The 27,226-nt window shown below is 40.5% G+C and overlaps 1 protein-coding gene across 5 annotated transcripts in view; it reads left to right on the top strand.

Moving 5' to 3' along the window:
* otof (otoferlin) overlaps window positions 1-27,226 on the top strand; it is a 313,157-nt gene that overhangs the window by 254,142 nt on the left and 31,789 nt on the right. For all 5 annotated transcript variants that reach the window (XM_033021479.1, XM_033021476.1, XM_033021478.1 and 2 more), the window contains 12 exons: window positions 2,521-2,710; window positions 4,244-4,368; window positions 5,847-5,978; window positions 11,836-11,859; window positions 12,242-12,403; window positions 14,678-14,797; window positions 16,736-16,897; window positions 19,911-20,073; window positions 22,068-22,138; window positions 24,048-24,077; window positions 25,458-25,583; window positions 26,860-26,929. In XM_033021479.1, coding sequence (XP_032877370.1) covers window positions 2,521-2,710; window positions 4,244-4,368; window positions 5,847-5,978; window positions 11,836-11,859; window positions 12,242-12,403; window positions 14,678-14,797; window positions 16,736-16,897; window positions 19,911-20,073; window positions 22,068-22,138; window positions 24,048-24,077; window positions 25,458-25,583; window positions 26,860-26,929 — 1,375 coding nt within the window. The remainder of the gene's footprint in view (window positions 1-2,520; window positions 2,711-4,243; window positions 4,369-5,846; window positions 5,979-11,835; window positions 11,860-12,241; window positions 12,404-14,677; window positions 14,798-16,735; window positions 16,898-19,910; window positions 20,074-22,067; window positions 22,139-24,047; window positions 24,078-25,457; window positions 25,584-26,859; window positions 26,930-27,226) is intronic.

Here is a 27,226-nt window from a genome sequence, read left to right as displayed (position 1 = left end):
TCTTTATTATAGTGGTAAGTAAAGATCTATTAAAAATAAGTCTACTAACTTTCTAATGTACCGACAAACCTAGTTTCACAATGGCCGTTGATGGGAGAACAGAAAATAACATTTTCACGACAGAATATCGACTAAAAATAATAATAATAATATTTTCTAACCTTTCTTTTTTATTGGGGAACCTAAAGAATGACAGGTCTGGTCGTTTAGATTTACGATTAGAACAATTGATAGCAGAGCAGTGAGATGAAGATTTAGATGAGGACGCCATGACAGCCCAATAAAATGCTCAATAAAATGGCGTTGACAATCACACACGTCATACTACGCGTTTTTCGAGGAGTGGTCTATCTTGCTCCTCTATAATCTTTGGTCCTGACCTGAAACGCCACCTGTCCGTTTCCTCCACTGATGCTGCCTGACCCGCTGAGTTGCTCCAGTACCCCATAGGATAGATCTTGTGCTGCTCTGAGATTAATGGCTGCCTGCAGCCAGACTGCCAGAGTGGTCACAGACTCAGCTTTCCTCTGGGAGATCAGCTACCAGCTCATATGTGTGGCCCATCGGTGGCAGCACCAGGATCTCCCAGAACAAGAAGCCAGCAGAATCTCCAGGGTAGCTTTGTCAGCTGGCAGAGCCCTGCCCACAGCGCCAGCAACCCAAAACCTTTCCTGAAGTTGAACGCTTTGATATCCACAAACATTCAAAAACATCTGGGAACCATGAAGCAACAAAACCAATGTGCAAAACATAAGATTATAAAAGCAGCTTGATAAAACTTAAAACAGTGAAAAATCCTAATGCATTTAAACACACTAAACTAAATTAAAATGTTGCTTGCCTTTTTCTAGGCAGCTATCTCTCTCTCCCCCTTGATGTCAATGGTGCCACTGTGTGTGCAGCAGATTAAACCTGTTGTTGCCTAAATGCACAGATTGGGAGCCTGAGAGTGGCAGCAAGCAGCATGTCAGCAGATGCTGCTGCCATTTTAAGCTCGGACCAGGAATGGATTTCAAAGAAACTTGAGTCAGTTTGGAGAAACCCTGGATGGTAACATTATCTTTTTAGAAAATGAGCTTTTGGACAGCAATTTTGGTGGCACTCCATCTATTACAGTCATTTTGCCAAAGCTCATAATGTTAATATGTAATTATCTGTACCACTGTGATTATTGTCACTTCAGCATGGGAGTTGCCATGGGATAACAAAGAATATTTATTTTGAAATAACCTAATCAAAACACGTTATCTGGTCATGACCTGCATTGCATTGTGTGTATTCTTGTTGAATGAAAATCGGCTGCCATATTAATCTACACAAAACCAGTGACTACACTTTAGTTTAGTTTAGAAATACAGCATGGAAACACACACATGGGACAATTTTACAGAGGGCCAATTTATCTACTGACCTATGCATCTTTGGAATGGGGGAGGAAACTGGAGCACCCAGAGGAAACCCACCTCTAACCTTTGTCCACCTCTCTGTGAATCAATACCCCCCTCACCTGTATCCACCTATCACTTGTCAGGATAGACACATGATGCTGGATTAACTCAGCAGGCCAGGCAGCATCTCTGGAGAGAAGGAATGGGTGACGTTTCGGGTCGAGTCCCTTGTTCAGACTGATATCAGGGGCATGGGCAGTACAGAGAAAAAATGTAATCGGAGACTAAAACAGGTTGGAGAACTGGGAAAGGGGGAGGGGGTGGAGAGAGAGTGAAAGCAAAGGCTATGTGTTCAAAGGTACTTCTTTCCTATCTATCACTTGTCAGGTTTTGTCCAACCCCCACCCCTTTTACAGCTTTCTCTCCCCACCCCTCCAACTACAAATGTCTGAAGGAAGGTTCCAACACAAAATATAACTTATCCATTCCCTCAACAGATGTTACCTGAGCTGCTGAGTCACTCCTGTATTTTGTGTTTTATTCAAGATTCCAGCATCTGCAGTTCCTTGTGAAAGAATGTCAACAATGCTGGTTAATATAACCAAGGAAAGACTTGGGCAATGTTGTTTTATTTCCATTTTGTAGATGCTGTGAAACGCTCCTGCTTTCCATCTTATATGTTTCTATGTTTCCTTCTTACCGAGAAAGAGGTGATGCAGCCCATTGACCCTGTGCTAATCAGGAGCATGTCACATAATTGCCACAGACAGGCTGTGGAGGCCAAGGCATTGTGTATTTTTAAGGCAGAGATTGACAGATTCTTGATTAGTAAGTGTCAAGTGTTATGGGGAGAAGTCAGGAGAAATGCATTGAGAGGGAAAGGTAGATCAGACATGATTGAATGGCGTAGGCACGATGGGCCGAATGGCCTAATTCTGCTCCAATGACTTATGAACATGAATTTACCTCACAGAGCAATCCCATCCTCCCACTAATTTTTCTCATCGCCTAATCTCCCCTTCTTCCTATCAGTTCTATCTCTTTACCTACGCCCAGGGCCATTGGTCGGTGCACTGCTGTGCTTTTATTTAAATCTTTCAAAAAAGTCTTACTTACACTTACCTCTCCACAGCTTCCTGGAAAGAAAGGCTTTGGCACTGGATGTTGGACAGTCCAGTCTAAAATAGAGGTTTACTTTTGGTTGGGATTGAATAAACAGCGGAAGGATTTCCTCTGTGGCCTCCCCAACGGATATGAAGAGAACAAAGCTGTAAAGGGACCCGGGACGCAGTCTAGCCCTCCGATAAGTCTGACCTATATCAGTAAGTACTGATTTTGAAAGTAAATGATTAAACTGTACAGTCAAGATTCAAGAATATTTTTTTTGTCATATGTACCAAAATGGAATAATGAAATTCTTATTGAGTAGCTCAGTGGTATTTAAAATCTATATCTTACTACCTACCTGGGTTATGAGTTTAGTTTATTGTCACATTTTTGTTGCATGCTAACCAGTCAGTGGAAAGACAATACATGGTTATATTTGACCCATCCACAGTGTACAGATACATGATAAATGTAATAATGTTTAGTGCAAGATAAAGCCAGTAAATTCAGAGTAGAGATTTAAGAGTGGAGTGATTGTAATGCGTGATTACAGATCCACTTCTGTGGCTCGCACTCTAAGAGTCGCCTGGGTTGGGCGCCATCTTGGATGGATAAAAAAACTGCATAAAAACTAAAAGTGCAGAAAATATTCAGCTGGTTAGCAACAGTGTTCTTGGGATAAACTGTGCATAATTCAGCTCATCTCCCTGACTAGCTCTCCTCAAGACTGTTGTAACATCGTCGGGACGCATGGCTTTAATCATCATTCTCCTAGTCTTGGAAACTGGCAGGAAGGCCTGAAGAGCAAATTACAGCCAGCACACTGCCAAGGCCTTGCCATGCCATGCAAAGCCTTTGCTAGCTCACTGGATGTTAACGGGTTTAAGATTTTCATGTCTCTGCTAGTCTAAATGAATTTAAGCAATTCACAAAATGAAAGAGTTAAAAATCCAAATAAGTGAAAAAAAATATCAGGCACTTGACTTTATCCACAGAGAAGGTATTGCATTTATTTGTACATCAATCTTCAGTGGCGTGAAACCATGACCGGCATACACAGTACACCCACCCCCATTCCTCAACATATATGCGCTCTCCCATTGGAGACCACTGGCAGATTGGGTTTAACCTTCAACTAGTCTCAGACTTGTGTATGTCCATGATGGCACAAAAAGCTGGAGTAACTCAGTGGGACAGGCAACATCTCAGGAGAGAAAGATGGGTGATGTTTCGGGTCTACACCCTTCTTCAGAACGGTCTGAAGAAGGGTCTCGACCCAAAACGTCCCCCATTCCTTCTCTCCAGAGATGCTGCCTGTCCTACAGAGTTACTCCAGCTTTTTGTGTCTATCTTCAGTTTAAACCAGCATCTGCAGTTCTTTCTTACACGTTGTGTATGTCCATGCACTGGCATAGAGACCTGAAACAAAAGCCCAGAGATTCTCTGCAAAGATGTTGCCTGCTGGTAAACGGGATTCGTCCAAATGGCTTTGGAGGAAAGGAAGTTGAGAAAGAGCTCCTGAAAGTTACACATTGTGATAAAAATGGCTTCTGCTCAACTTGCAGCAAGTTGATGAAAATATCAATCAAGGCATCAAATTCTTGAAAAGAGGGAACTAATAATTGTGTGAAGCAAACTGTTGCCACTAATGTTTGACAATTTATTCAGTCAAATTTGGAAATTGATTTGCTTGTCTTAAAGTCATTGCATCATTCGTAATAATTTTGTGTTTTCTTTTGCCAAACCAGAAAAGCAGCTTTTCCAGCTTAGAGTCCACATGTACCAAGCCCGCAGTTTGTGTGCCGCAGATACTAGTGGCCTCTCTGATCCATTCGCTCGAGTCTTCTTCTCCACCCAGAGCCAATGCACTGAGGTAATTACCACGTAATCGAAAGGCATTTGCGTCAATGAAAGAAAGCACACTGCTGAAGCCTTTAGATAACTCTTTGGGTGTCAATGGCGTCTAACCTTAAATATCTCTGGTAGTCAAAATAACGGCCACACAGTGGTATAGCTGGTGGAGCTGCTGTCTTACAGCACCAGAAACTCGGATTCAATCCTGACCGTGGGTGCTGTCTGCATGTTCTCCTTCTGACCACGTGGGTTTTCTCTGTTGTGCTCCAGTTTCTTCCCACATTACAAAAGACATGGAGTTTGTAGAGGATTGGCCTCCGTAAAATTGCCCCTGGTGTGTAGGGAGTGCATTCAAAAGTGAGATAACATAGAATCAGTGTGAATGGTCAGCATGGACTCGATAGGCCAAATGGCCTGTTTCCATGCTGTATCTCTAGACTCAAATACTTCAACATAAAAACTCATCAGATATCGGCAGTCAAAGAACTCTTTTGCAAGTACTGATCTTACACAGGGGAAAGTATATTTTGAAACAAGATTGTACCCTTGGAAATGGGAGAGTGGGACTTTAATTGTTACATTATATACGTTTAGATTCTGAAGCTCTTATGGGTTTTAGAATGTGAAATGTGTTCTAAATGAATAAATAAACATCCCACATTGGTTCAATGTATACAATGGTAAAGTCGTGGAAGCAAAACATCAGCCTACCTTCGCAAATAAGATGGTATTAAAAAGAAAATCTGATCTATTTATCTTTGGAAAAAAATCTAATTTCATATTCTCTGATTTTATCTTGGTTTGAAGTTTATCAGAATGAGGGGTGACTATTGAAAAATGTAAGGTCCTTAAAGGGCACAATAAATTAGACATCAAGATATTTGTAGTGGTGGGAGAATCTCAAACAAAGAGACATGGATTCAGGATTAGAAGGGTCCTGACCTTGTTTAAAACAGAAATGTACAGTAACTTTTTCCTCACAAAGTAGTGAATCTCTGGAAATCTCTACCCTAGAGCTTTATGGAGGCTGGATCATTGGGATCATTAAAGAGAAAGTAGACAAATTCTTGAAAGATCAGGTATCTGAGTGCATAAGGACTGGCAGATATGCAGATGAAGTCTGTGGCAGATCAACCATGATGGTGCTGAATTGCTTATTTCTCCTTCCATGTTTTTATGTTCTCTTTAATATCATTATTCAGCTAATGCTAAATTAAGAGTTAAATATCCTGTCCTATGCAATGCCTAGCAAATGATACTGTAATTTGACTAGGAGACGCTCTGCTGTTGATTTGTTGACTAAATTCTCATTCAGTCATTTTTTATTACTTTTATTTTGTTGATGCTTTTCCAAGATTCTCTATGCATAAAATTCAGCTAAAGGGAGGGTGGGAAGGTGAGAAGTACAAAAATGGTTGTGGGAACCAAAATCATAAATATAATAACTTCTGTATTGAAAGGTTTCCAATTTTGGCTTCTTCATTTTGTTTCCCACAGGTTTTACAAGAGACACTTTGCCCTACCTGGGACCAGATGTTGGTGTATGACAATATTGAGTTATATGGTGAAGCACAGGAACTGAGAGATGATCCTCCCATTGTGGTCATTGAAATTTATGACCAGGATACTGTGGTAAGGAGTCCTGAACCTTACTGTTAAATTCTTATTCTAATCCTATTCTAATTCTATCAAAAAGTGTTAATATTGTAAACGATTTGTGAAAACTAGGTCACTAGATATCTTAGTTAAATGAAAGTGTAACTCAGCTGATGCATTTAAAAATGAACATATATAAAAGCAATTCGAACCCCCAAAAGTTCCCAGGAATTTAACGCATGAACCAAGAAAATGTCTTTCAACAAAATAAATATTTTTTTCACAGACTTTGTCATATAATCTGCCTCAAATTCCACACAAGGTCAATGAAGCAACACTTTCAGTGTACCCAACTTGCATCATGCATTATTCATTCTTTAATCAGTTGGCTTCCTAAATATAATACTTCAATGTTTTCAGAAACCAAGAATGACAAAAGAACACGGTCACATTCTGCGCTCTTTATCTGCGATCTTATTCCTAATTAATTAATGTGCCCTTTTTTTAAAGAAGGTGTTGGCATGGTATTAACAAGGCTGAAATAATTTTGGTTGTGGTGTAACTTGTATTCAATAAGTAATGAAAGAAAATTGAGCATAGTCCAATGGGTATCATTCATACCATCTATGTTTCCAATCCATATATATATATATGGTCATAGAGTGATACTGCGTGGAAACAGGCCCATTGGCCCAACTTTCCCACACCGACCAACATGTCCCATCTACACTAGTCCCAACTGCCTGAGTTTGGCCCATATCCCTATAAACCTAACCTATCCATGTATTTGACCAAATGTTCCTTAAATGTTGCGATAGTACCTGCCACAACTATCTCTTCCTGCAGCTTGTTCTTTAAACCCACCATCCTTTGTGTAAAAAGGTTACCCCTTAAATTCCAATTAAATCTTTCCCCCCTCACCTTAAACCTATGTCCTCTGGTTCTCGATTCCCCTACTCTGGCAAGAGAATCTGCCTTTACCCGATCAATTCCTCTTGTGATTTTATACACTTCTATAAGATCGGCCCTCATCATCCTGCGCTCCAAGGAATAGAGTCCTAGACTGCTCAACTGCTCCCTATAGCTCAGACCCCCGTATTCTGGCAACATCCTCGTAAATCTTCCCTGCACCCTTGATAATGCTTGATAATATCTTTCATATAACTATTCCTATATCTATTATTCTGTAAACCATTCTTTGAATTCATTCAAATTCGGGTGCCCACTATTAGATTATGTCTATGGTGATGTCCACAGAATAGATAAGTGCAGGAATGAGATCCATTTAAGAACATTACATCAGCCAATATAAGTTTGGCGACATTGCAGAATCGTCACACCATATTCTACTGACCAGTGGAATAAAAGACAGGGACTGTATAGTATATTCCACCATGAAAATAAACAAAGTAACTACGTCAAATAGTATATAGGACAGACAATCTTGGACTGTGGAACTGAAGCCAGACTACATGCAGAGATGTGAGTGAGATAGCGTACAATCACTGTGTTTCAACCTTTGTCTTTCTTACTGTGGGGTTCCTTGTAGGCTTTGAATTCCATGTACTGACATTAATCAATATGGGCTAGCTGTCTGATTATGTTTGTTTTCTCTTATTCACTCGTTGCTGGATGCATTGTGTACCATGGGCTAAGTAGAGTTTACATCTTTCAGGCTTGCTGTAGTTTGAATAGCACTAGACAAGATTTTCATTAGATTAGATAACAATGTAAAAGGTGCAACAACCCGAATTTCTGATGATTTTCTGATGACAATTCAAATGAAAATAATGTTGCACCTTTAAGTCCACACCTATATGTTTTGTACGATCAAAGAAATGTATACTGGAGCTAAAAAAATATTTAGAGTTTCACATGGTCTTTAACGTGATAATCTCAAGGTGCATTTTCTGATTTATTTTCATCCAATTTTTAAATTCAATTTCTTCTGAGTTTTCAACCACTATTTTTGATCGATTTTTCTCATGCCTGCCGTAGTGCTCAGTGGAACAGAAAGCAGATCTACCGTTCAAACGTTTGGCATCCTGGAGTGATTAACCACAGCAGGAAAGAAAACATAACTGAACTAAAATCATTCCCTCTCCAACCAGCCTATGCTTGATGTGCTTTGAAACAAATGCAGTGTTTTTAAAATTCCACCCTCTATTATTTTGAGCTTTAATTGCATACCACCACCATATATATGTGGTACCATTACCCCCAAGCAACCTAGCCTGGCATAGATTTGACAAACAGGAGCAGCAGATTTTGTTTATGTTGAACCAGGCCATGATGCAACCAGTCAACATGCTCTCCACTGTACACCAGTTTAAGAGAGTATTCATTGACATACTGAATATCCTCAAATTTCTAAGAAAGTAGAGGCATTAATGGACTTTCTTTATGATTGCATCAATGTGTTGGGTCCAGCACTGTCCTATTGAAGACAGGTTTGTGGATCCTCAACCTTCCACTTCCAAAGTCACCAATCAGTTCCTTGGTTTTACTGATGTTGAGAGCAAGGTTATTCTGTCCTCATTCAGTCAGTCCATCGATCTCCCTCCTATACTCTGATTCATCATCATCTGTAAATCGTCCAACAATGGAGGTGTCGTCAGCAAATTTGAAGATGGTTTTGGAACCGTATCTGGCTACACAGTCCTGGGTATAGAGTGAGTAGAGTAGGGGGCTGAGCACACAGCCTTCCTTATCTAATGGTTATTGAAAAGGAAGCGTTCCAACCTCTCATTGTATCATCAGCAAATTTAACAACCATACATTTGGCACTTTCCCTCTATATCAGTACCATCAGGCTTGGATTGTTTTCTCTGGAACGCTGGAGGTTGCAGGGGGATCCCATAGAATTATGTAAAATAATGAGAGGTAAAGGTAGGGTAGAGAGTCAGTCTTTTTCCCAGAGTATAAAATCAAATACTTGAGGGTGTAGTTTTAAGGTGAGAGGGGCAAAGTTTAAAGGAAATGTGCGGGACAGCTGTTTTACACAGAGGGTAGTGAGTGTGCGCTGCTTGGGTTGGTGGTTGAGGCAGATACAATAGTGGCATTAGGAGGCTTCGGGATAGGCCTATGGATCTGCAGGGAATGGAGGGATATGGGTTGTGTGCAGGTGGATGAGATGATCTGGGCATCATGTTTGATACAGATATTGGGGGCTGTAGGCTCTGTTGTTGTGCTGTACAGTTCCATTCCTTCCTCTCTGTCAAAAGTGTTTATGATTTATATTGAAGCCTCAGAATAGATCTTGATGGATTACCACTTGCCATGTCCTCGCAACCAAAAAACAAACCCCAATCCTGTCTCTTCCCTTCTAACTGATTACTAAACTATATCTCAAGGTTCCCTCCAGATGTGACATTCTTTCTTTTTGAAGCTAGATCATTACACTGAAATTCCAGACATAACACTGTGGAACTACAAATAGCCACAATGAACACAGCAGAGTAAAGGCCAAGGCAGATCAGTACCTAAGGTGTGCAATAAATGTAGCATTTCCAGCATCACCAGGTGAGCAATTGTGGATATCCAAACTAGATGATAGAAACACCACAAAAGCCTTTGCCGGTAACTCTGCAAACTTCCTGCCATGCAGTTTCACTATTTCTGATCAATGCCAAGCATTCCATGATGAGCCTTTATTTTCATGTAGTTAGAAAGAAGGAGATAGGATTAGATTGTGGAAGCAAATTCAAGTTTAAATATGTTGCTCCCTTTAGTCAAGTTGTACATGATCCTTCAGTTATAAGTGATTGGATCAGTTACCGGAGTGTGCTTGGCACTCTAGCAGAGAGACAAAAGCTTCATGGATGAAGGACCAGGGGAAAACAATAACATTTGTTCATTTTTCTTTTGAGGAGTATCACGTTAAAGACTGCTTAAGGTTTCTTAAGTTAAAGAATATTTTCTTCAGCAGTCCTAACTTCAGTTTAATATTAATCATCTCTGTGACAACATTTGATTTTCTGTTCTGCCTGTCATTGATATAATTATGAATTTCTCAACTAGAATATTCCATTGATAAAATTACAATTATTTAAAATTATTGCTCACTAAATTAATTTTCCATCAAAAATTCCCAATATTTGGAAACTCCAAATTGATTACACAATGCAAGATACCTCTCAGTGAATTTGTATTGTAAATGATTATTTAACTTTAACCAAACAAAACAGATCAAATGCCAAATGGCCATCCAATTGTAACACAATGACATTGCATTTATATTACTGGAGTGACAACTAGGGTTGCCAACTTTCTCAATCCCAAATAAGAGACAAAACGTCAAAATAAGGGACAAATTCCTGATGGCAATTCGTTGACCGACTCGGCCGTGGCTGGGTGAATGATGAGTTGGACTGGGTGCTGGACTGCACACAAAGCCCAGCCGGCGGGCCAGCTGAGGAGTTTTGGCCTGGGCTCCGGACTTTGCACGTGACATCCGGCGCCCCATCCAACTCATGAACCAATGATCGGCCATGCCAAGGATGGGTGGTGGTGTCGGCGGTAAGCGAAAGTCCAAAGGTTGAACAGCTGGCTGGGCTGCCGACCGACGGGGCCACGGGCGAGGCGCTGCTGCTACACTCCATGGGCTGCACTACGTCGCGACAGGTGAGGCGGGGCCGGACGCGGTGCTCTGACCTGACAGTCCCCTCGACCCGAGTAATAGCAGTCAATTATTGGACAAGGGCGGTACCATATGGGACAAACCAATTTAGCCCAATTTTACGGGATGTCCCAGTTACTACAGAACAGTTGGCAACCCAAGACTAACAACCCATCCAGGGTTATCCAGGGATATATTGACAGATGGTGAATTTAAAATCAGTAACTAAAATAAATATAGAATAAAATGCTGTTTGGCTCTGAATAGGTCTAATTTAATCTTGTCCTTTAGGGACAGAAAACTGCCATGTAATTTCAGCATCTGCTACAATATTGATTGTTGCCTACAAGGCAACAGATTCAGGCAAATGGCAGTGGAGGATTAAAAAAATTAGGAAACTTGTCCCACAGATCTGTGATGAAATTCCTGTTGGTTATTGTTATAGTTTTCTATATTTCACAAAATGTCCCACAGTCATTTAGCACCAGACAATAAGCAGATGCTATAATCCTGAAATAAAATAAAAGTAGAGAATGCTGTAAATACTCAGTGGATCAACCAACATCTCTGGACAGAGGAACAAGAGATGTTTCAGATCCATGACATTTCATCTTTTATTATCATCAGCATTGCCAGTCCTGTGTACAACCTGTTGCATGGTTACAGAGAAGACCCACAGTAGTATACAGTCATGACACTTATCAACGTTCATCCCAAGCATAGTTCTACGTCATGAAATCAAACACAGTTCCAGTAAATAAAAGAATCGGCTTTCTTACTTTGCCACTTCCTAGTTATTCCCTAGGTCGGGTTCCTGGGATAACTCACCATCAGCAATGTGGGTGCAGCTGTGCCACATAACTATAGCAGTCAAAAAAGGCAACTAGCCATTGAGCGATTGGCAACAAATGCAACCCGTGACACATACATCATTTCATCTTCTGAATTAATTTTAAAATATCAGGTCTAATTTGTTATTTTAAGGTTGTCTGCAAAAAGCCAAATCGAGACCAAAAATGCAAGGAACCAAATAATTTAAAATATAATTTGTGCTGGTAATTCAGTAAAAGTAAACTGATGGAACAACTGTTTGAGAAAATTCTGAGTGCTTGAATGTTTTAGTCTAGTTTAGTTTAGCGATATAGTGTAGCAGTCTTAAAGAACTTTAGACAATCAATAGATATAGATCATCTTACAGAACAATTTGCCTTTGGTTAACTCTGCAACTAACTTTTCAATCTTATGAACACAATGAAATGCCAAACAAAACAGCCTTCCAAGTTTGACATAGATCCGGTAAGAACATCTTTACAATTAGTATTTGATTAGCTGAGTAAACCTATTGTAGAATAGTAGAATACATAGATAGTAGAAATGTTTCTGTAATACAACAAATAATACAAACAAGGATTCCCAGAAAAATTGTAAACATATAAAATTGTGATCTAATGAGTCTGAAAGCAAACTATGATTTTCAAGTTCCTGTTAACCCCCATTGACCATGTTGTGATCAATTTAATTCTCTCTTCAGCAAGATCTGTCAATTCACTTAGTCTGATGCTGAGTGTGGATAATTCAAGACCTAAAATCTTCTGCGAAACCTTGTGCATCCATGTGTGTGCTTCCCTCTTTCAATGATGGTAAAGTTAGGTAATTGTTAATAAATCTGTGTTTGCAGGGAAAAGCAGAGTATATTGGTCGAACGTTCTCAAAGCCTGTGGTGAAGATGGCAGAAGAGGAATATGGCCCGCCTCGATTCCCCCCTCAGCTGGAGTACTATCAGATCTATCGGGGGAATTCAACGGCTGGGGACTTGCTAGCTGCTTTTGAACTCCTACAGGTAATGTGTAAAAAAGCAGGTTGCCTTTGCTTTCCTTTATAATTTTCTTCTTCTTACTTAATATTTCCATGACAGGTTTTGGTGCTGCAGAAAACTGTAACTTAAGCAGTAGATTTTCAAACAGATCGTTGTCAGTGCACCATCATAGCTGACCGCAAGATGATGTCGCGCTGCAGTGGGATAAAATGCAGATTGTTTTGTCCCGTTGGCCCTGAGAATACAACTTACTATATTGTTTGGCAGCCTCCACAATTTGAGCACTTGTAAGGAGAGCCTCCATATATTCCAGCTCCTGGTTTCACTGTCAAATTGAGGCTTGAGATATTTTCTTGAAATTAATAAGGTTGTACTAACCCACTAACTCTACACTGCATGGTAAATGCGTTGGTGTAGCAATGAGCATGGCTTCAGATATGACTGAATTCTTTTTTTTTTTTATTTTATTTTTATTAGAAGTACGGTAAATTACAATAACACACAACACATATATCTTAATACATTTTTTGTACCGCTTCATTTTTTTTTTTTTTTAAAGCTTTAAGAAAAAGATAGAAGTAAGGAAAGTAAAGAAGGTGCGCAAGAGTTGTGAAGTGCAAGAGAGTGTTGGGAAAAGAAAGCCCCTTAGAAAAGAAGTTAGAGAAGGAAGTAAAGTAAGAAAGTAGACCCTAGAAAAGAAAGAAAAAGAAAGTAAGGACAGTCGCTCTATTATAACATTAAACTCCGCAGAAAGACTACCAACCAAGTCTGTTTTTGTTGTTATATCTCCCAATGCCAGGTCCTAATACCATTTATTTATTTTTTTAAATTACTATTGCACCTCATGATTGTAATAGGTCCAGAAACGTAGACCACGTCTTTTGGAATTGGTCTGCTTTACCTGCTAAGAGGAATCTCATCTCTTCCAGATGTAATGTTTCAAACATATTTGATGTCCACATTTTTATTGTTGGTGTGGGCGCATTTTTCCAGAATTTAAGTATGAGCTTTTTTCCCATTATTAGCCCGTAATTGAGTAAATTCTTCTGATACACGTTTAATTCAGGGATACCTTCCGATATCCCAAAAATGATCCATTCTGGTTTTGGTACCAGTTTTATTTTAATTAATTTTGAAAAAATATCAAATATTCCATGCCAGAATTTTTGGATTTTTGTACAAAAAACAAAAGAGTGCGCTATGGTAGCTTCTTGACACAGACATTTATCACAGGATATGACTGAATTCACATGATACATTTCCCTTCGCACATTGTGGAGTTCATAAAGATAGACGGTAAATCCTGCTAGCTGAGTCTTTTGTTAACTTCCTTAAAATTATCCCTTCTGGTTTCCAACCTTCCCATTAGTGAAAAATGTTTCACCTTATTAACTCAAAAAATTTCAAGATTTTGAGTGCCTCTGTTCACTGATGTGGGAGGTTGGGTGGTTCTTCTAGGAGCTGGAATTAGATCCATTATTGGAATGCTTTAAACCACAGTCTATCTGCAAAAATAAATGATGAGTCATCCCAGCCAATGACATTATTTCTCATCTGGACTGCTCATAACCCTTTAGAAAAAGGAATGAGTAGAAATAAGTAGAATAGATGAATAGATTTGAATAGCTTTAGCAATAGAGTGTGAAAAGACTGATGACACATTTGTCTTTGTGTGAGGCAACGCTCGTTTAGATTGATACTGAAATTAGAATCATGAGGAAGTGAAGCTGCAGTTCATTTGTCCACCTTTCTACTTGAAAGACACTCTTGGAATGTTCATTTTATGAAACATTTTATCCTCCACCTCTGAGAAATGCCATTTTATTGAAATACGAAGGTTTTAATAATATTGTAAATATTAATTTATTGAATCAGTGGTGTTGAATAAATGCCAACAACGGTGGAAATGCAACTGAAGTATTTGAGTATTGTAAAATTAACAAATAAAGAACATCAATTGAGAAGACTAAATGTATCATTCATTGAATTTGTTAGTCTGGATGTTGATGCAGCAGTTTTTCTTTGTATAGCCTGGACTGCATTCTTACATGGAAAACATAGTGCTGGAGGAAATCAGTGGGTCAGGCAGCATCTGTGGATAGGTGAAGTTACAGGCTGGGTCCTTTCTTCAGATACAAACGTCACCCATCATTCTCCATAGAGGCTGCCTGACCTGCTGAGTTACTCTGACACTTTGTGTTCTACCCAAGATTCCAACAACTTCATTTTCTTGTGCTACATTCTTAGATCTTCCTCATTAATGATCACTTACAAGTTACATTATTCCTTCAAACCCAGGTTCCTCCATCTGGAAAGCACAACCTGCCACCAATTGATGGCCCAACAGATTCTGACCGTGGTCCAATTCTCCCTGTTCCAAAAGGGATCCGGCCAGTGTTAAGCAAGTACAGGATTGAGGTAGGTAACCCTTCGAAGTTTGTCATTGTCAGAACAACATGTTAAATGGGCCATCGAGTTACAGATTCAAGATTCAAGATTCAAGATTCAATTTTAATTGTCATTGTCAGTGTACAATACAGAGACAACGAAATGCATTTAGCATCTCCCTGGAAGAGCGACATAGCAAATGATTTGAATAAATAATAATAAGTGATAATAAGTGTCCGGGGGGGGGGGGTGATTGGCAGTCACCGAGGTACGTTGTTGAGTAGAGTGACAGCCGCCGGGAAGAAGCTGTTCCTGGACCTGCTGGTTCGGCAACGGAGAGACCTGTAGCGCCTCCCGGATGGTAGGAGGGTAAACAGTCCATGGTTGGGGTGAGAGCAGTCCTTGGCGATGCTGAGCGCCCTCCGCAGACAACGCTTGCTTTGGACAGACTCAATGGAGGGGAGCGAGGAACCGGTGATGCGTTGGGCAATTTTCACCACCCTCTGCAATGCCTTCCGGTCGGAGACAGAGCAGTTGCCATACCATACTGTGATGCAGTTGGTAAGGATGCTCTCGATGGTGCAGCGGTAGAAGTTCACCAGGATCTGAGGAGACAGATGGACCTTCTTCAGTCTCCTCAGGAAGAAGAGACGCTGGTGAGCCTTCTTGATCAGAGTTGAGGTATTGTGGGTCCAAGAGAGGTCATCGGAGATGTTGACTCCCAGCGGAGATGACAGCGTGATGAGCGTTGACATCAAACTCTTTTGGCCTGAGTCCATGAAGAATTACCCACATTGTACGGGAGACAGGATCTCAATGTCAGGTGTAACTGAAGGATGTTAGCCCTCCGGTCAGGATTGTGAACGAAACACTGAACAGAAGGAAACTATTCAGCCGAGTGCATCTGTGCTCATCAAGAATAAGCAATCTAATCTAATTCTGCTTCCCGGATCTAATAAACCAGGAATCTGTTGTGTGAAATCAAAGCACAGGGATGAAATTTAAATGATTTAGTCGGGGATGGCGATATGGGAGCGGAAGATGTGGGCAGTGTTATATGTACGTTAACACAAACTGAGCTGCTGTCCTGATGTCATTGGAAATAATTTAGAGTATTGTGTCCTGTTTAGTTCACCCTGTTCTCGGAAAGATTATGTTTAGCTGGAAAGGGTGCAGAAAAGATCTACGAGGCTGCAGCCAGAACTCAGGGGAGAGGCTTAAAGGGATATGTACGTGTGCAAGATCATGTAAGGAATAGATAGGGTAAATGCACAGTCTCTTGCCCAGTGTAGGGGAGGTAGTTGAGACAGGTACTATCACAACATTTAAGAAAAATTTAGACAGGCAGATAGGATAGGTTTAAAGAGATGGGCCACAAGCAGGCTGGTCGGACATGTAGATGGGGCATGTTGGTCAACGAAGGGTGGTGGTTCCATGTTGTATGACGCTATGACTCTAATGTGGGGTAGTTATTGCATGCAAAGGTAGAATGTGAGGATGTTCCAACAGTTATTCCAGAAAGAGACTCAAACACTGCTCCAACGGAAAGAAGAGAAATCTGGGAAGTGAATCCAACATCTTTAACAAAAGTAGGAACTCTGATCTTCTTGGGGAGAAATGTATGATTACCAAACTACATTAGGGTTAGGGGATACTTTAACTGTTTCTCCTTCTGCAGATGCTGCCTAACTTGTTGAGTACTTGGAGCATTTTCTGCTATTATTTTCTATAACTTTGATCTTCAATGACAATTAATGCTCAGTGATTAAATATATATTTAACTCCCCGAATAAATAAAATAGCTTCAACGCAAGTCTGAAACCTAATAAGGGAAATGAATTAAACGTTCACTCAATCCAAGCTAGTAGAGATCTCTGAACTACCCTGACAGTTTTCACCAAACTTTAAATATCGCTCTATTTTGATGGACATGAACGTTAAGTCATTTTCCTCTTTTGTTCCCTGTAGATTCTCTTTTGGGGTCTCAGGGATCTCAAGCGGGTGAACCTGGCACAGGTTGATAGACCACGAGTTGACATTGAATGTGCTGGAAAGGGTGTGCAGTCTGCACTCATTCAAAACTACAAGAAGAATCCAAATTTCAGCACATTAGTCAAGTATTTTGAAGTGGTGAGGACTGACTATTGCAATTGTGCATGCTTTACTTCTGGCAATACTATGTGTAAGTCATGTGGTCTGTGCCATATCTTGGTATGAAAACATTATTTATGCCAACATTTGCTTTTAACCAGTTCAGTTTTCTCGTATCAAAGTCAGAAATAAGTCCAATCTCGGTGGCCCAAGTCAAAAGGGTGCTGCAATAGCGGCTGCATTTTATGGACCATCTTCGAAATTTAGTTCCATCAACTGTATTGGAAATGAATTTCAGAAGCTGAGCTCAACCTGCCACCAATGTTAGGTTGTGGGTTTCGTGCAAATGAACAAAGAGCTGCTTCAACCTCTGATTATTTTATTTCCTGAGTTGCCTGCAGAGAATGATCATTAACAGGTTTAAAAATAAAGAAAGTCACTAGAGTTGATTTTTCCAAGGATTATGCATCTATCCATGAAGATTTGAAATGATCGATAAATATGGTTGTTAGACCCGTCTTTGTCACATCAGATGTCACATGCACTTGCATGTCCCTTGCCTGGGGGAGTAGAAGTGATTCATGGGAGAGACAAAACCAGAGCAAAGCTGAGCACAATTTCAGAGAAAACTCTCAGAAATGTTTCACCAATTCATTAAGGTAAATGGGATGCTGCAAGATACCTTGGTTACCATGATGTATCACCGGACGGAGCTTGCAGTGTGTCAGAAAATCGTTGCTGCGTTGGTTGTAATTATTCATTTATTCTGGTGATGACAGAGAGTTACACAACCTCAGCCTTGATTTCATAGTTACATTGGCAATATATCAATTATCAATGATTGAAAATTTGCCGACTCAACCAAGCTGTAAATACGTGGGTTGACGGAGCAGGCCACAAAACCCAGCCGGGATCCATAATTTAAATCCATCAAACTCGTCAAACGTGCAGTGGGAATTAATATGTTGTCAAATTGTCATCGAGACCAACTTTCATTGAACCTGTGATTTACAAGATATTGATTAAATTTTTTTTTATTTGAGCACAATTTAAAATCTTTTCAGTGTAATTGAAAAAGTTAGTGGTCTGAGAAATCAACAGAACCTGAAAGTGTGGGAGAACAATTGACACGAAGCAAGAAGAAGCGAGTTTTCTGACAAGGATATGCAACTACAAAATTCTACTGCACACAAAGCCTGAGGCCTCAGGTGCATTAGGACAGGCTAACTGCTCATTGGTCTTTCCTTTAATCTTCCATTATGGAGGATAACCAGGGAGGTCACAAATTCTATGTTGATTACCGTGGGGTGAAGTGCATGACGAGGAGGGGTCCAGGGAGAGGGTGGATGGAGGGTCCAGGAGATCGGAGAGAGAGTCCGTCAAGAGAAAGTGTGAAATTTAGAAATGTAGTGAGTGTGAGCTGGCATTAAGATGCAGATTTAAGGGCCCGTCCCACTTGGGCGTCATTTGCGCGTCACGCAGGTGGCGCGCGAGGATTTTGAGAATCCCCAAATCCTGGGGTGCCGCGTGCTACCGCGCGCCATTGCCTACGCCACCACGCCTCACCACGCGCCATGCATGTGTAATGCACGTCTTGCGCTCGTCATGCGTCGTGACGCGTAAATGATGTTGTGTAAATGACGCGCACGTGGGACAGGCCCTTTACTGTAAGCAGTCAGTCAGGGGATTGTGGTATTAGGTCTTGGGGGAAGAATCATGATCTGCCTCTGCGGTGGGTGGAGATACTGTATCAAGGAAGAAATCAGATTGGAACGCTGAATTGAGATTTGGCAGAGTGAGGGGGCTTGAACAACTTGCATTTGCAAAGGGGAATTTTGGGGTTTGGGAAAGTGTGATTCATGATGAAAGGCATCCATTTCCCACATGGTAACTGCAGTTTAGGCAGGCTCTCATTAAGTATCACTGAAGCAGACCTCGCATCAGTTTGCGTCTACGCCGACTGTCAAGCATCAGTTTACGTTAATCATAATCATGTTATTAGCCAAGTAAGTTTTGCAACATACGAAGAATTTGATTAGCCATACAGTCATACCAATAAAAAGCAACAGAACACACAAAATACATTTTAACATAAAGATCCAACACAGTGACTCCTCCATATTCCACACTGTGATGGAAGGCGAAAAAAAGTTAAATCTCTTCCTTCGTTGTCCTCCAGCGGTCGCGGGCCTCTAACCTTCCATTGACAGGACGATCTTACTCTAGTTGCCGGCGGCGGGCCTCCTCGTCGGGGTGATCAAACTCTTGCATTGGGGGGGAATCTCAGCCCCCCCCCCCCCCCCCCCCCCCCCTCCGCGCCAGGCGATGTACTCCGGGTCTGGGCTAGTTGAATGTCGTGCGGTTTTTGGAGCTTCCCAACGCCGGTCTCAACCCGAGACTGCGAGCTCCTTGATGTTAAAGTCTGCAGGCCGCGTTTGGAGCGTCGATCCCAGGCAAGGAATCGGCTCTGATGGTAAGTTCACGCCCCGCGGTGGGGCTCAAAGTCAGTCCCGAGCAAGATGTTAGGCCGCAGAACGACCAGAGAAACGATCTGGAAAACAATCGCATCTCCAGCAAGGTAAGAGATTGAAAAAAAAGTTTCCCCTGACCCCCCCGCCCACCCCCCACATAAAACAAACCAGAGAACATTAACACATACTTTTTAAACACACTAATTCCATTTAATTCTCTCCACATTCCTATCATCATCCCTCAGATTCCACCATCACTTACACAATTGGAGCAATTTACAATGGTCAATTAATCGATCAACTTGCATGACATTGGGATACTGTTTAGGAATGCACAGTGTATTGCTGGTGTTTGATCCATTGGGCACTTCGGAATTGTCTCAGCAGCCTTTAGAAAACTATTACAAATGCACCTGATGCCTCTCATTGAAAAGAGAACTGCAGTTAAATTAACCAGAGAAGGATTATGAGTGAACACCAGGATGTCTACATTTGTGTAACAGTCTGATCCTAGTATTTTATTCTCCGTGAAAGCAGCTGCATCGTTTACCTAGACATTAATCCTGTTGCATTCCTTATAGGATCTACCAGAGAATGAATTGCTTCACCCTCCTCTTAATATCCGAGTGGTGGACTGTCGTGCGTTTGGCAGATACACCCTCGTTGGCTCACATGCTGTCGGGTCCTTGAGGAAGTTCATCTATAGACCACCTAACAACACAGTTCAGAACTGGGCCAATGCAGGTATGTTTATACTTACAAAGTTATAGAAAGATAGCACTGTATATTCATAGGCCTTCACGGATCTGTCAATTTCTCGTATCACTCCTGCCTGCTCACTCTCTCCTGACTTCACCACTTGGAAACTTGTCCCTTATGTGCCCATCACACCACTCTGTGAACAAGATACATTGGACTGTGAGGCTGCAGGAGTGGTCAGCTTGTGATCTTCACGTTTAGCTAATAGTGACTCTTTCCAGTCATTCTTTGGCAGCATCAATTTGACCATCTCCAGACTTTTCATCTACAGTAGATTCTGGCAAGCAAATTTTCAATTGTACTCTATTTTAATTAATTTATAAAGACTTCTATGAATGCATTTATTTTCATTTCAATAACAATGAACTTGATTTTATTAATAGTTAAATATTTTGTCATCAATTAGCCTTCCGTGAATGTGTCATGTATTTTGTGGCTTTTGAAAGCAGAGAGGAATTCATATATCCATTCCAATTTGTCAAAGCAGAAACTACAATAAATCACAAAACATGGCCCAATGTATTAGCACCTTTCCAATGTATTTTTACTGTTCCCCACTCAAATATTACTTTAAGGTCTAACCCTTAGATTTTGTTTTCACATATATGCTAGAGGCCATTGGTTTAAGATGTAAACATGCTATGATTTTGAAGAACTGAGACCTATCTCCCATATGTCGAAGTTATCAGATATTTCCAAAACATCTAGGACTTACACGGTAGTACGGTAGGAGCATTGGAAAGAAAGTCTGGAACATCCAATATTATTATTATAAACATGTTACATCATATATTCAGATGTCCATAACAATAGATGGGATTTGCTTTGTTGAAAACAAGACAGTTCCAGTCATTTTTGTAGAATTTTGCACCCCCTCTCCATCTGTGAGGTGAGAAAGCAAGGAGATGGGGAATTGGTGTGTATATGGTGCTGGCGGGAGCATCTGCATGCTGGGAAACAGTCATGTCCTTGATCATCTCAAGCCATGTGAGAATATTTCATGATGAACTAGCACATTAATTTCTTGCCATTGAAGGGAAGAAAATCATATACTAATTTATCACTGAAATAATGTAAAAACTTATATAAACTTGAATGTGATATCACCATGCTGCCTATATATAAAGCTAATGTTTGATAAGTAATTGTTTTTTCCATAATATGGGATAAAGTTGTAACATTGTGCCGATTCCTTGTGTTCGTGTTAAAAGCTGTGTTCAGTGAACTACAACAATTGATCCAATGTGGCACTTGGATTAATGGAGAAAGCTGAACATGGTAAATAAAATGCTTCACAGAAGAGCTGGCAGGATTCCCGTGCATTTCCAGCATTTTAAATTTTAGTTCTGACTTCAACGATTCAGATTTTGCAATTTATTTCCAATAAACAAAATGGACTCTGTGAGGGTAGGTTCTATTTCAATCCGGGAGAAATGGACTATCTTCCCAATTCCATTCAGGAAGACCACTCATCAAAGGAGCCATTCACAGCCTTTGCAAACAATCAAATTACTGCAAGAAATTTCAGTATCTGATCAGTTTCATGGGTGTACCATTACCCGATGGTAATGGTAGCCTTTGAAAAACAGTGCAAGTTTTAGAAAGTTACATGAGCTGTTTCTGAGCTCAGCTTTGAATAAGTGCAGATTTCATCTTGCATCATATTTTACATTATCAGAAGTCAAAGTTCTTAGTGGTTTACGTGACAATCCTAAAAAAAAACCCATCACTCCAATTTGGATATACTTGGCCACGTGTCCATGTGATCTTACATTCACGTGCCTTTATTAACTTTTTTCCTTCCCTTTTATCTCTGCAGTCTTTTCTGTCCATATTCTCACACTATTTACTCCTTGTCCTGTCCTTGTCTTTTTCTGTGAATCTCTCGCACTCCTGGCTTCCTCTGGGTCTCTGCTCAGCCAAATTAATGAATGGATACTTGGCTTTGGCAAATGGACGCCTGATCTCTCCTCCTGTAGGTGATATCAACATTAACATGGAAACAGACATTCATGTGAAGAAAATAGAGACTGTAGTCAAGCTGGATGCTGTAAGTATGCCCTTTGTTTTAACTTTTTCATGACCTTTTCCATAACCTGTAACTGTAAAAAAAAATTTGAGATGCAGAGATTTTCTCCACTGAATCGAATGACGGAGTATATCAAGGTTTTCTAGCTACCCCAGCAGGATGATCTTTAATTTTCTTAAATAAGACTTCTGCTGTGAAGTTGAGAGGCCATTTTGAGATTAACATGTGTTGCATGGGTCCCCCAGGGGTCAGAGAATCGGCAATGAGTTGGAGATTGGTGCTGTAGTTCTACAAGATCACTGACTGTTGTGGCACTTCCTGAGTCAGGAGGAATCTCTCAATTTCTCTTCATTCATCACTGTCTCTCTAACCTGAGGCGCTCACTCACAATCAGATGAGCTATGCTTGTAGAGCTAATAGATTTTGCAAATATCTCCCATATTGAGCAGATCAAACTTTTGCATTGAGGTCTACAGACGCCAAGCTTCAGCTTGCAAGCTCCCTGTTTGATCTCTGCCCAAGTAGTTCCCTTCAGCCAGGTCAGCACCGCGGTCTCGGCAGGCAACCTCCTAGTGTGAAGAAGGTAAACCATCAGATATGTTGCAGTAGCTGCCTCCAGCCTCGTATGTCAAGGAGGATGGGTCAGAAACTCAATGAAACAAGTGAATGTTGGCATTAGCAAAGAAAGAGTGGCTGCTGAGAGGAATCAGCAGGGCCTGAGTAACTGGGGCAGAGGGGAATTCTTGCATCCTGAAGCCTGCTGTTGTAGCACTGGCAAATGGCTCAGGGCATTTCACAATTCCAATCAGGAGAACCACTCATGTTTGAATTGGATGGATAATCTCATACATTTCCTCCTCCTGGCACCAACTGAATGTACAAACTTGTTTCTGTAATGAATGGTATTTTCCCCACTGAGGTGAATGAAATAGACCTTTATGAAATGTTTGTAAGAATGAAAGAGACAACTTTCACAGACAACAGTAAGATAAAATAAGATGTGTTCATCCATTCCAGACCAAACTTTTCACGTGAAGCTGCAGTTGATGTAAAGTCATGGAGTCCCACAGGATAGAAGCAAACCCTTCATCCCCACTCATCCTTGCCAACTAAGACAGCCCTTCAAAGCTCGTCCCATTGTCCCTCATTCAGTCCATATCCCTTTAAACCTTTCCTATCCACGTACCTGTCCAAAATGGTACCTGCCTCAACTACCGCCTGGCAGCTCAGTCCATATACCCATCTCCCTCTGAATGAAAATGTTGCCCCTCTGGTTCCTATTAAATCTTTCTCCACTAACCTTAACCCTATGTCCTCTGGTTCTTAATTCTCTTACCTTGGGTAAAAGACTGTGCATTAATCCTATCAATTCCCTTCATGATTTTATACACCTCTACATAATCATCCAATGGCCTCCTGCCACTCCAAAGAAATAAAGTCCTAGCTTCCCCAATCTTTCCCTTTCGCTTAGGCCCTCAAGTCCTGGCAACATCCTCGTCAATCTTCCCTGCACAATTTCCAGCTTAATTACATCATTCCTTTAGTAGGTGACTAAAAGTGAACACAACATTCCAAATGTGGCCACCAACTCATCTGTGGGGTTTAAGTCTGTTGAGTTGCACTTTCTTACTTTATTAGTTGACTGTTCACGTGGAGTTGTAGAGTTTCAGGATTCACGTCAGGATATGGCAGTGACATGCCACAAGCTTGCTTTTGTTTTGTATTTTAATTATTTTTGTAGCAATTTGCCATGAGAGTTCATGCTGTCCAAACATTCATAAATGTTTATATTATCTATGTGAATCGGTTTTCCATTTATGTTATTTTTCTCTATTTATAATCAAGAGGGGAAAAAAATTAGTTCATAAATGTACAACCAATTTTGTGACATTGACATCATCTCATTTTGTCTGTTTCCATTTGATGACAGAACTCTGACGCTGTTGTCAAACTTGATGCGGTAAGTTAAGATACCACTGATAAAACTCCACATGTCAGAGCGCTCTTCACTACTTCATTAACTCTTAAATCCATGTAGTTCCTGATTACATTAACTATTATCTGAGGGGTGCTTCTGAACAAAAGCTCATTTGACAAAGGTCTTTCCCCACGACCTTTTATCCGCTTTGCAAATCTTGCTATTTTGCACACACTACAAACCCGCTCTATGCATTCCTCCAATTGCCCTTTTTGATCTCCACAGACATTAACATACTGTATGCACTACTATCTTTACCATCTCAGCATACTGAAGGCAAAAGTCATTTCAAGTTCCCTACTCCGGGACCTAGCATTCCTCATGTTATTTTATCCCCGGTTAACCTTCAAGCCACCAAAATCAATGCATGGCATCGCCAACACTCTTCATTTCTCTTTCTTTATATTGCTTATTTTCTTCCAGTCTTAGCAGTGTTCTGACACAGCGTTGATCATGTTTCTGCATTAAAATGCCAGACTAACAAAATATTCAGACCTGTTGTGCAAAAATTGCTTACAATTGTGAATAGGTTAGCAAGTCAAGTTCTGTAATATATATGAGCTCGGCAACGTAATCTTGTGATGCATTACCTGTTAAATTGCCAATGGGGTGAAGTTCAATGTAATGCTACTTTGGCAATAAAAAAATGTTACATGAGATTTGAATACTTGACAATGTTTGGATCAGTCCTTGCCCTCTCACCAGGCTTGTCACTTAGCAATTGTATCAGGATGTAAAAGGTTTTTTTTTAAAGTAACTCTAAGTTGCATCCAAAAATTGCCAATGCTATTTATTTAACTGAAGTTGACCACAATTGAAAGGAATGTAGACATATGTACTGGCTCCACAGGAGCAAGGACTCTAGGCAGGATCTCATCAAAGCTGCAAAGGGACACTGCCTTTTACAACCAGGGAAGTCTTGGAAGCCCGTCCTAATAGCAAGACATGAAAGTTTGGATGCTTGTCACATTTCTAAACTGGACTTCCTCTTTGCCCAATCTAAAGAAAGCGTTTTTTAAAACCTGCCCAGTGAGAGATGGTAAGATACTGAGACTTTTTTTTAAATATGTGTAATTTAATATGATTTCAACTTTGGAAGTGGACAACATCAAGTTTATCAGTGAGAACAGCAACCAACTAATTTCCCAAACCATCCCGTTGCCTGTTTTGACTTGCAATAAAATATTTCAGCAACAGAATAGCATTGTTAAAAGCAAGAAAAATGCATAAAGAGATTAAATAAAAGATTGCTGCCTCTTCCACCAACTCCTTATGGGCACTGAGAACTAAACAACAAGAGAAACATTCAATTGCTCCAAGTGATTGGTACTTTCTTCACTACGCATGTTGTCATGTTTCTAGATTGAAGATGAGAAATCTAAAAAGAAGAAGAAAAAGAAAGGTGATGAAATAGAAGAGGAGGAGCCAGATGAAAGCATGCTGGACTGGTGGTCAAAATATTTTGCCTCCATTGAAACTCTTATGGAGGTATGCTGTGAATTTAGAGTGCTTCTGTGTTTATTGAATAATGTGATCCAAAGATTGAATCACAGAATATATTTACCAGTATGTGATGCAAGGTAAAACATCTTAGGCATACGAAATAGTGTACCACATTGTGTTCTTAATATTAATGCCACAATAGAATCAAATGGACACATCTTTTACACTAAGCAGAGCCCAATCATAGTGCACCAGTCAAACAATATTATAAAGAAAGGTGACATGTTGCTTAAGAAGGAACTGCAGATGCCGGAAAATGGCAACGTTTCGGTCCGAAACATTGCCTATTTCGTTTGCTCCATAGATGCTGCCTCACCCGTAGAGTTTCTCCAGCATTTTTGTCTACCAAAGAAAGGTGACATTTGCTTTGGCACTGAAATATTGCAGTGGGTTTAATTTAGCCACTTTGATTTCTAATAAGTGCCCTACATTGCTTGACTTTCCCAGAAAATTGTCCAAGAAGGGGTTCCCTCCATCAGTCTTTTAAAAAGTACTGCAGGTTTATTTCCAAGTCGCTGGTGTCAATATTGCATTTCTGAAGCCTAAAATATTCCTAGAACTATTACCTTCAGACTCCAGCTAATTTTGCAGGATTACTTTTAGTTTAGTTTGGTTTAGTTATTGTCATGTCTACGGATATATAATGAAATAATTGTTCTTCATGCCATCCAGTCAAATCATATAATGCATGAGTACAATAGATCCTCTTCAGGAACAGCACACACAGAGTTGCCATGTACCGGTGCAATCTTGCTACTTCCAAGTCTCTGGAATATCTAATCTTGGCCCAAGGAGTTATTCAATTACTTATATTCTCACTTTAAGGCAGTGTTCAGAGGTAACATTTAATGCAGCAATCAAAGTGCATGCAAGCCTAAAGTTTCCTCACATGAGTTAGTCCAGTTTTTGTTGAGGGGAGTTTGCTGATTAGGTATCAGGGCTAAAAGCAGCAACTGTTTGCCTCGCCAGATGAGGCTTCTATTATTGCAGATCATCCATTGAGCAGGGCCTATTTAGGGACACTCTTCTTAACTAGTGGCGGCCATCTGGGGGATTATTTGACCAATATTGTAAAAGGTTCCAGTGTTGCGTGCAAATCTCCTGCAGTCCACGCATTTTCACACTCCACCAAATCCTGCCGCAGAATAACACTGATCTCATTTGATAAGGAATGTACAAGAAAAATGACGTCGCATTATCCTGTCATTTAATATGTGACTTTTGTTTAATTCAGAGGGTGATCTTGTGAATTTCTTTCCAGCAACTCCGACAGCAGGAAGCAGCTGCAGCTGAAGCAGAGGAGAAGGAGGATATGGAGATAGCAGCAGAGGGTAAATAGAGGGGGGAAATCTAATCCTCTGTCATGGAAAATGATTGCGGAAATGAACCGCTCCCCCATGCATGTGCTTGTGCATGCTGTGAGATGCATATGGGCTGTGGCATTGTGGGGGAAAAGCTCAACTATTGTGAGCACCTTAATGAATTGATGAATTGATGCTAATCGCTGGCTGGATGATATTGGCAGGTGGTTAGATAGGTGGGAGGTGTTAACGACAACAGTGATTTTTTACATATATGGTACCTTTTCTGCAGTAAAGGTAGTTTCATTTGCGTTAGCCAGCCAGAAT

This window comes from Amblyraja radiata, chromosome 5, assembly GCF_010909765.2.
Source record: "Amblyraja radiata isolate CabotCenter1 chromosome 5, sAmbRad1.1.pri, whole genome shotgun sequence".
Lineage (NCBI taxonomy): Eukaryota > Metazoa > Chordata > Chondrichthyes > Rajiformes > Rajidae > Amblyraja > Amblyraja radiata.
The sequence above is the reverse complement of the archived record's forward strand: the minus strand, read 5'-3'. Positions and strand labels throughout refer to the sequence as shown.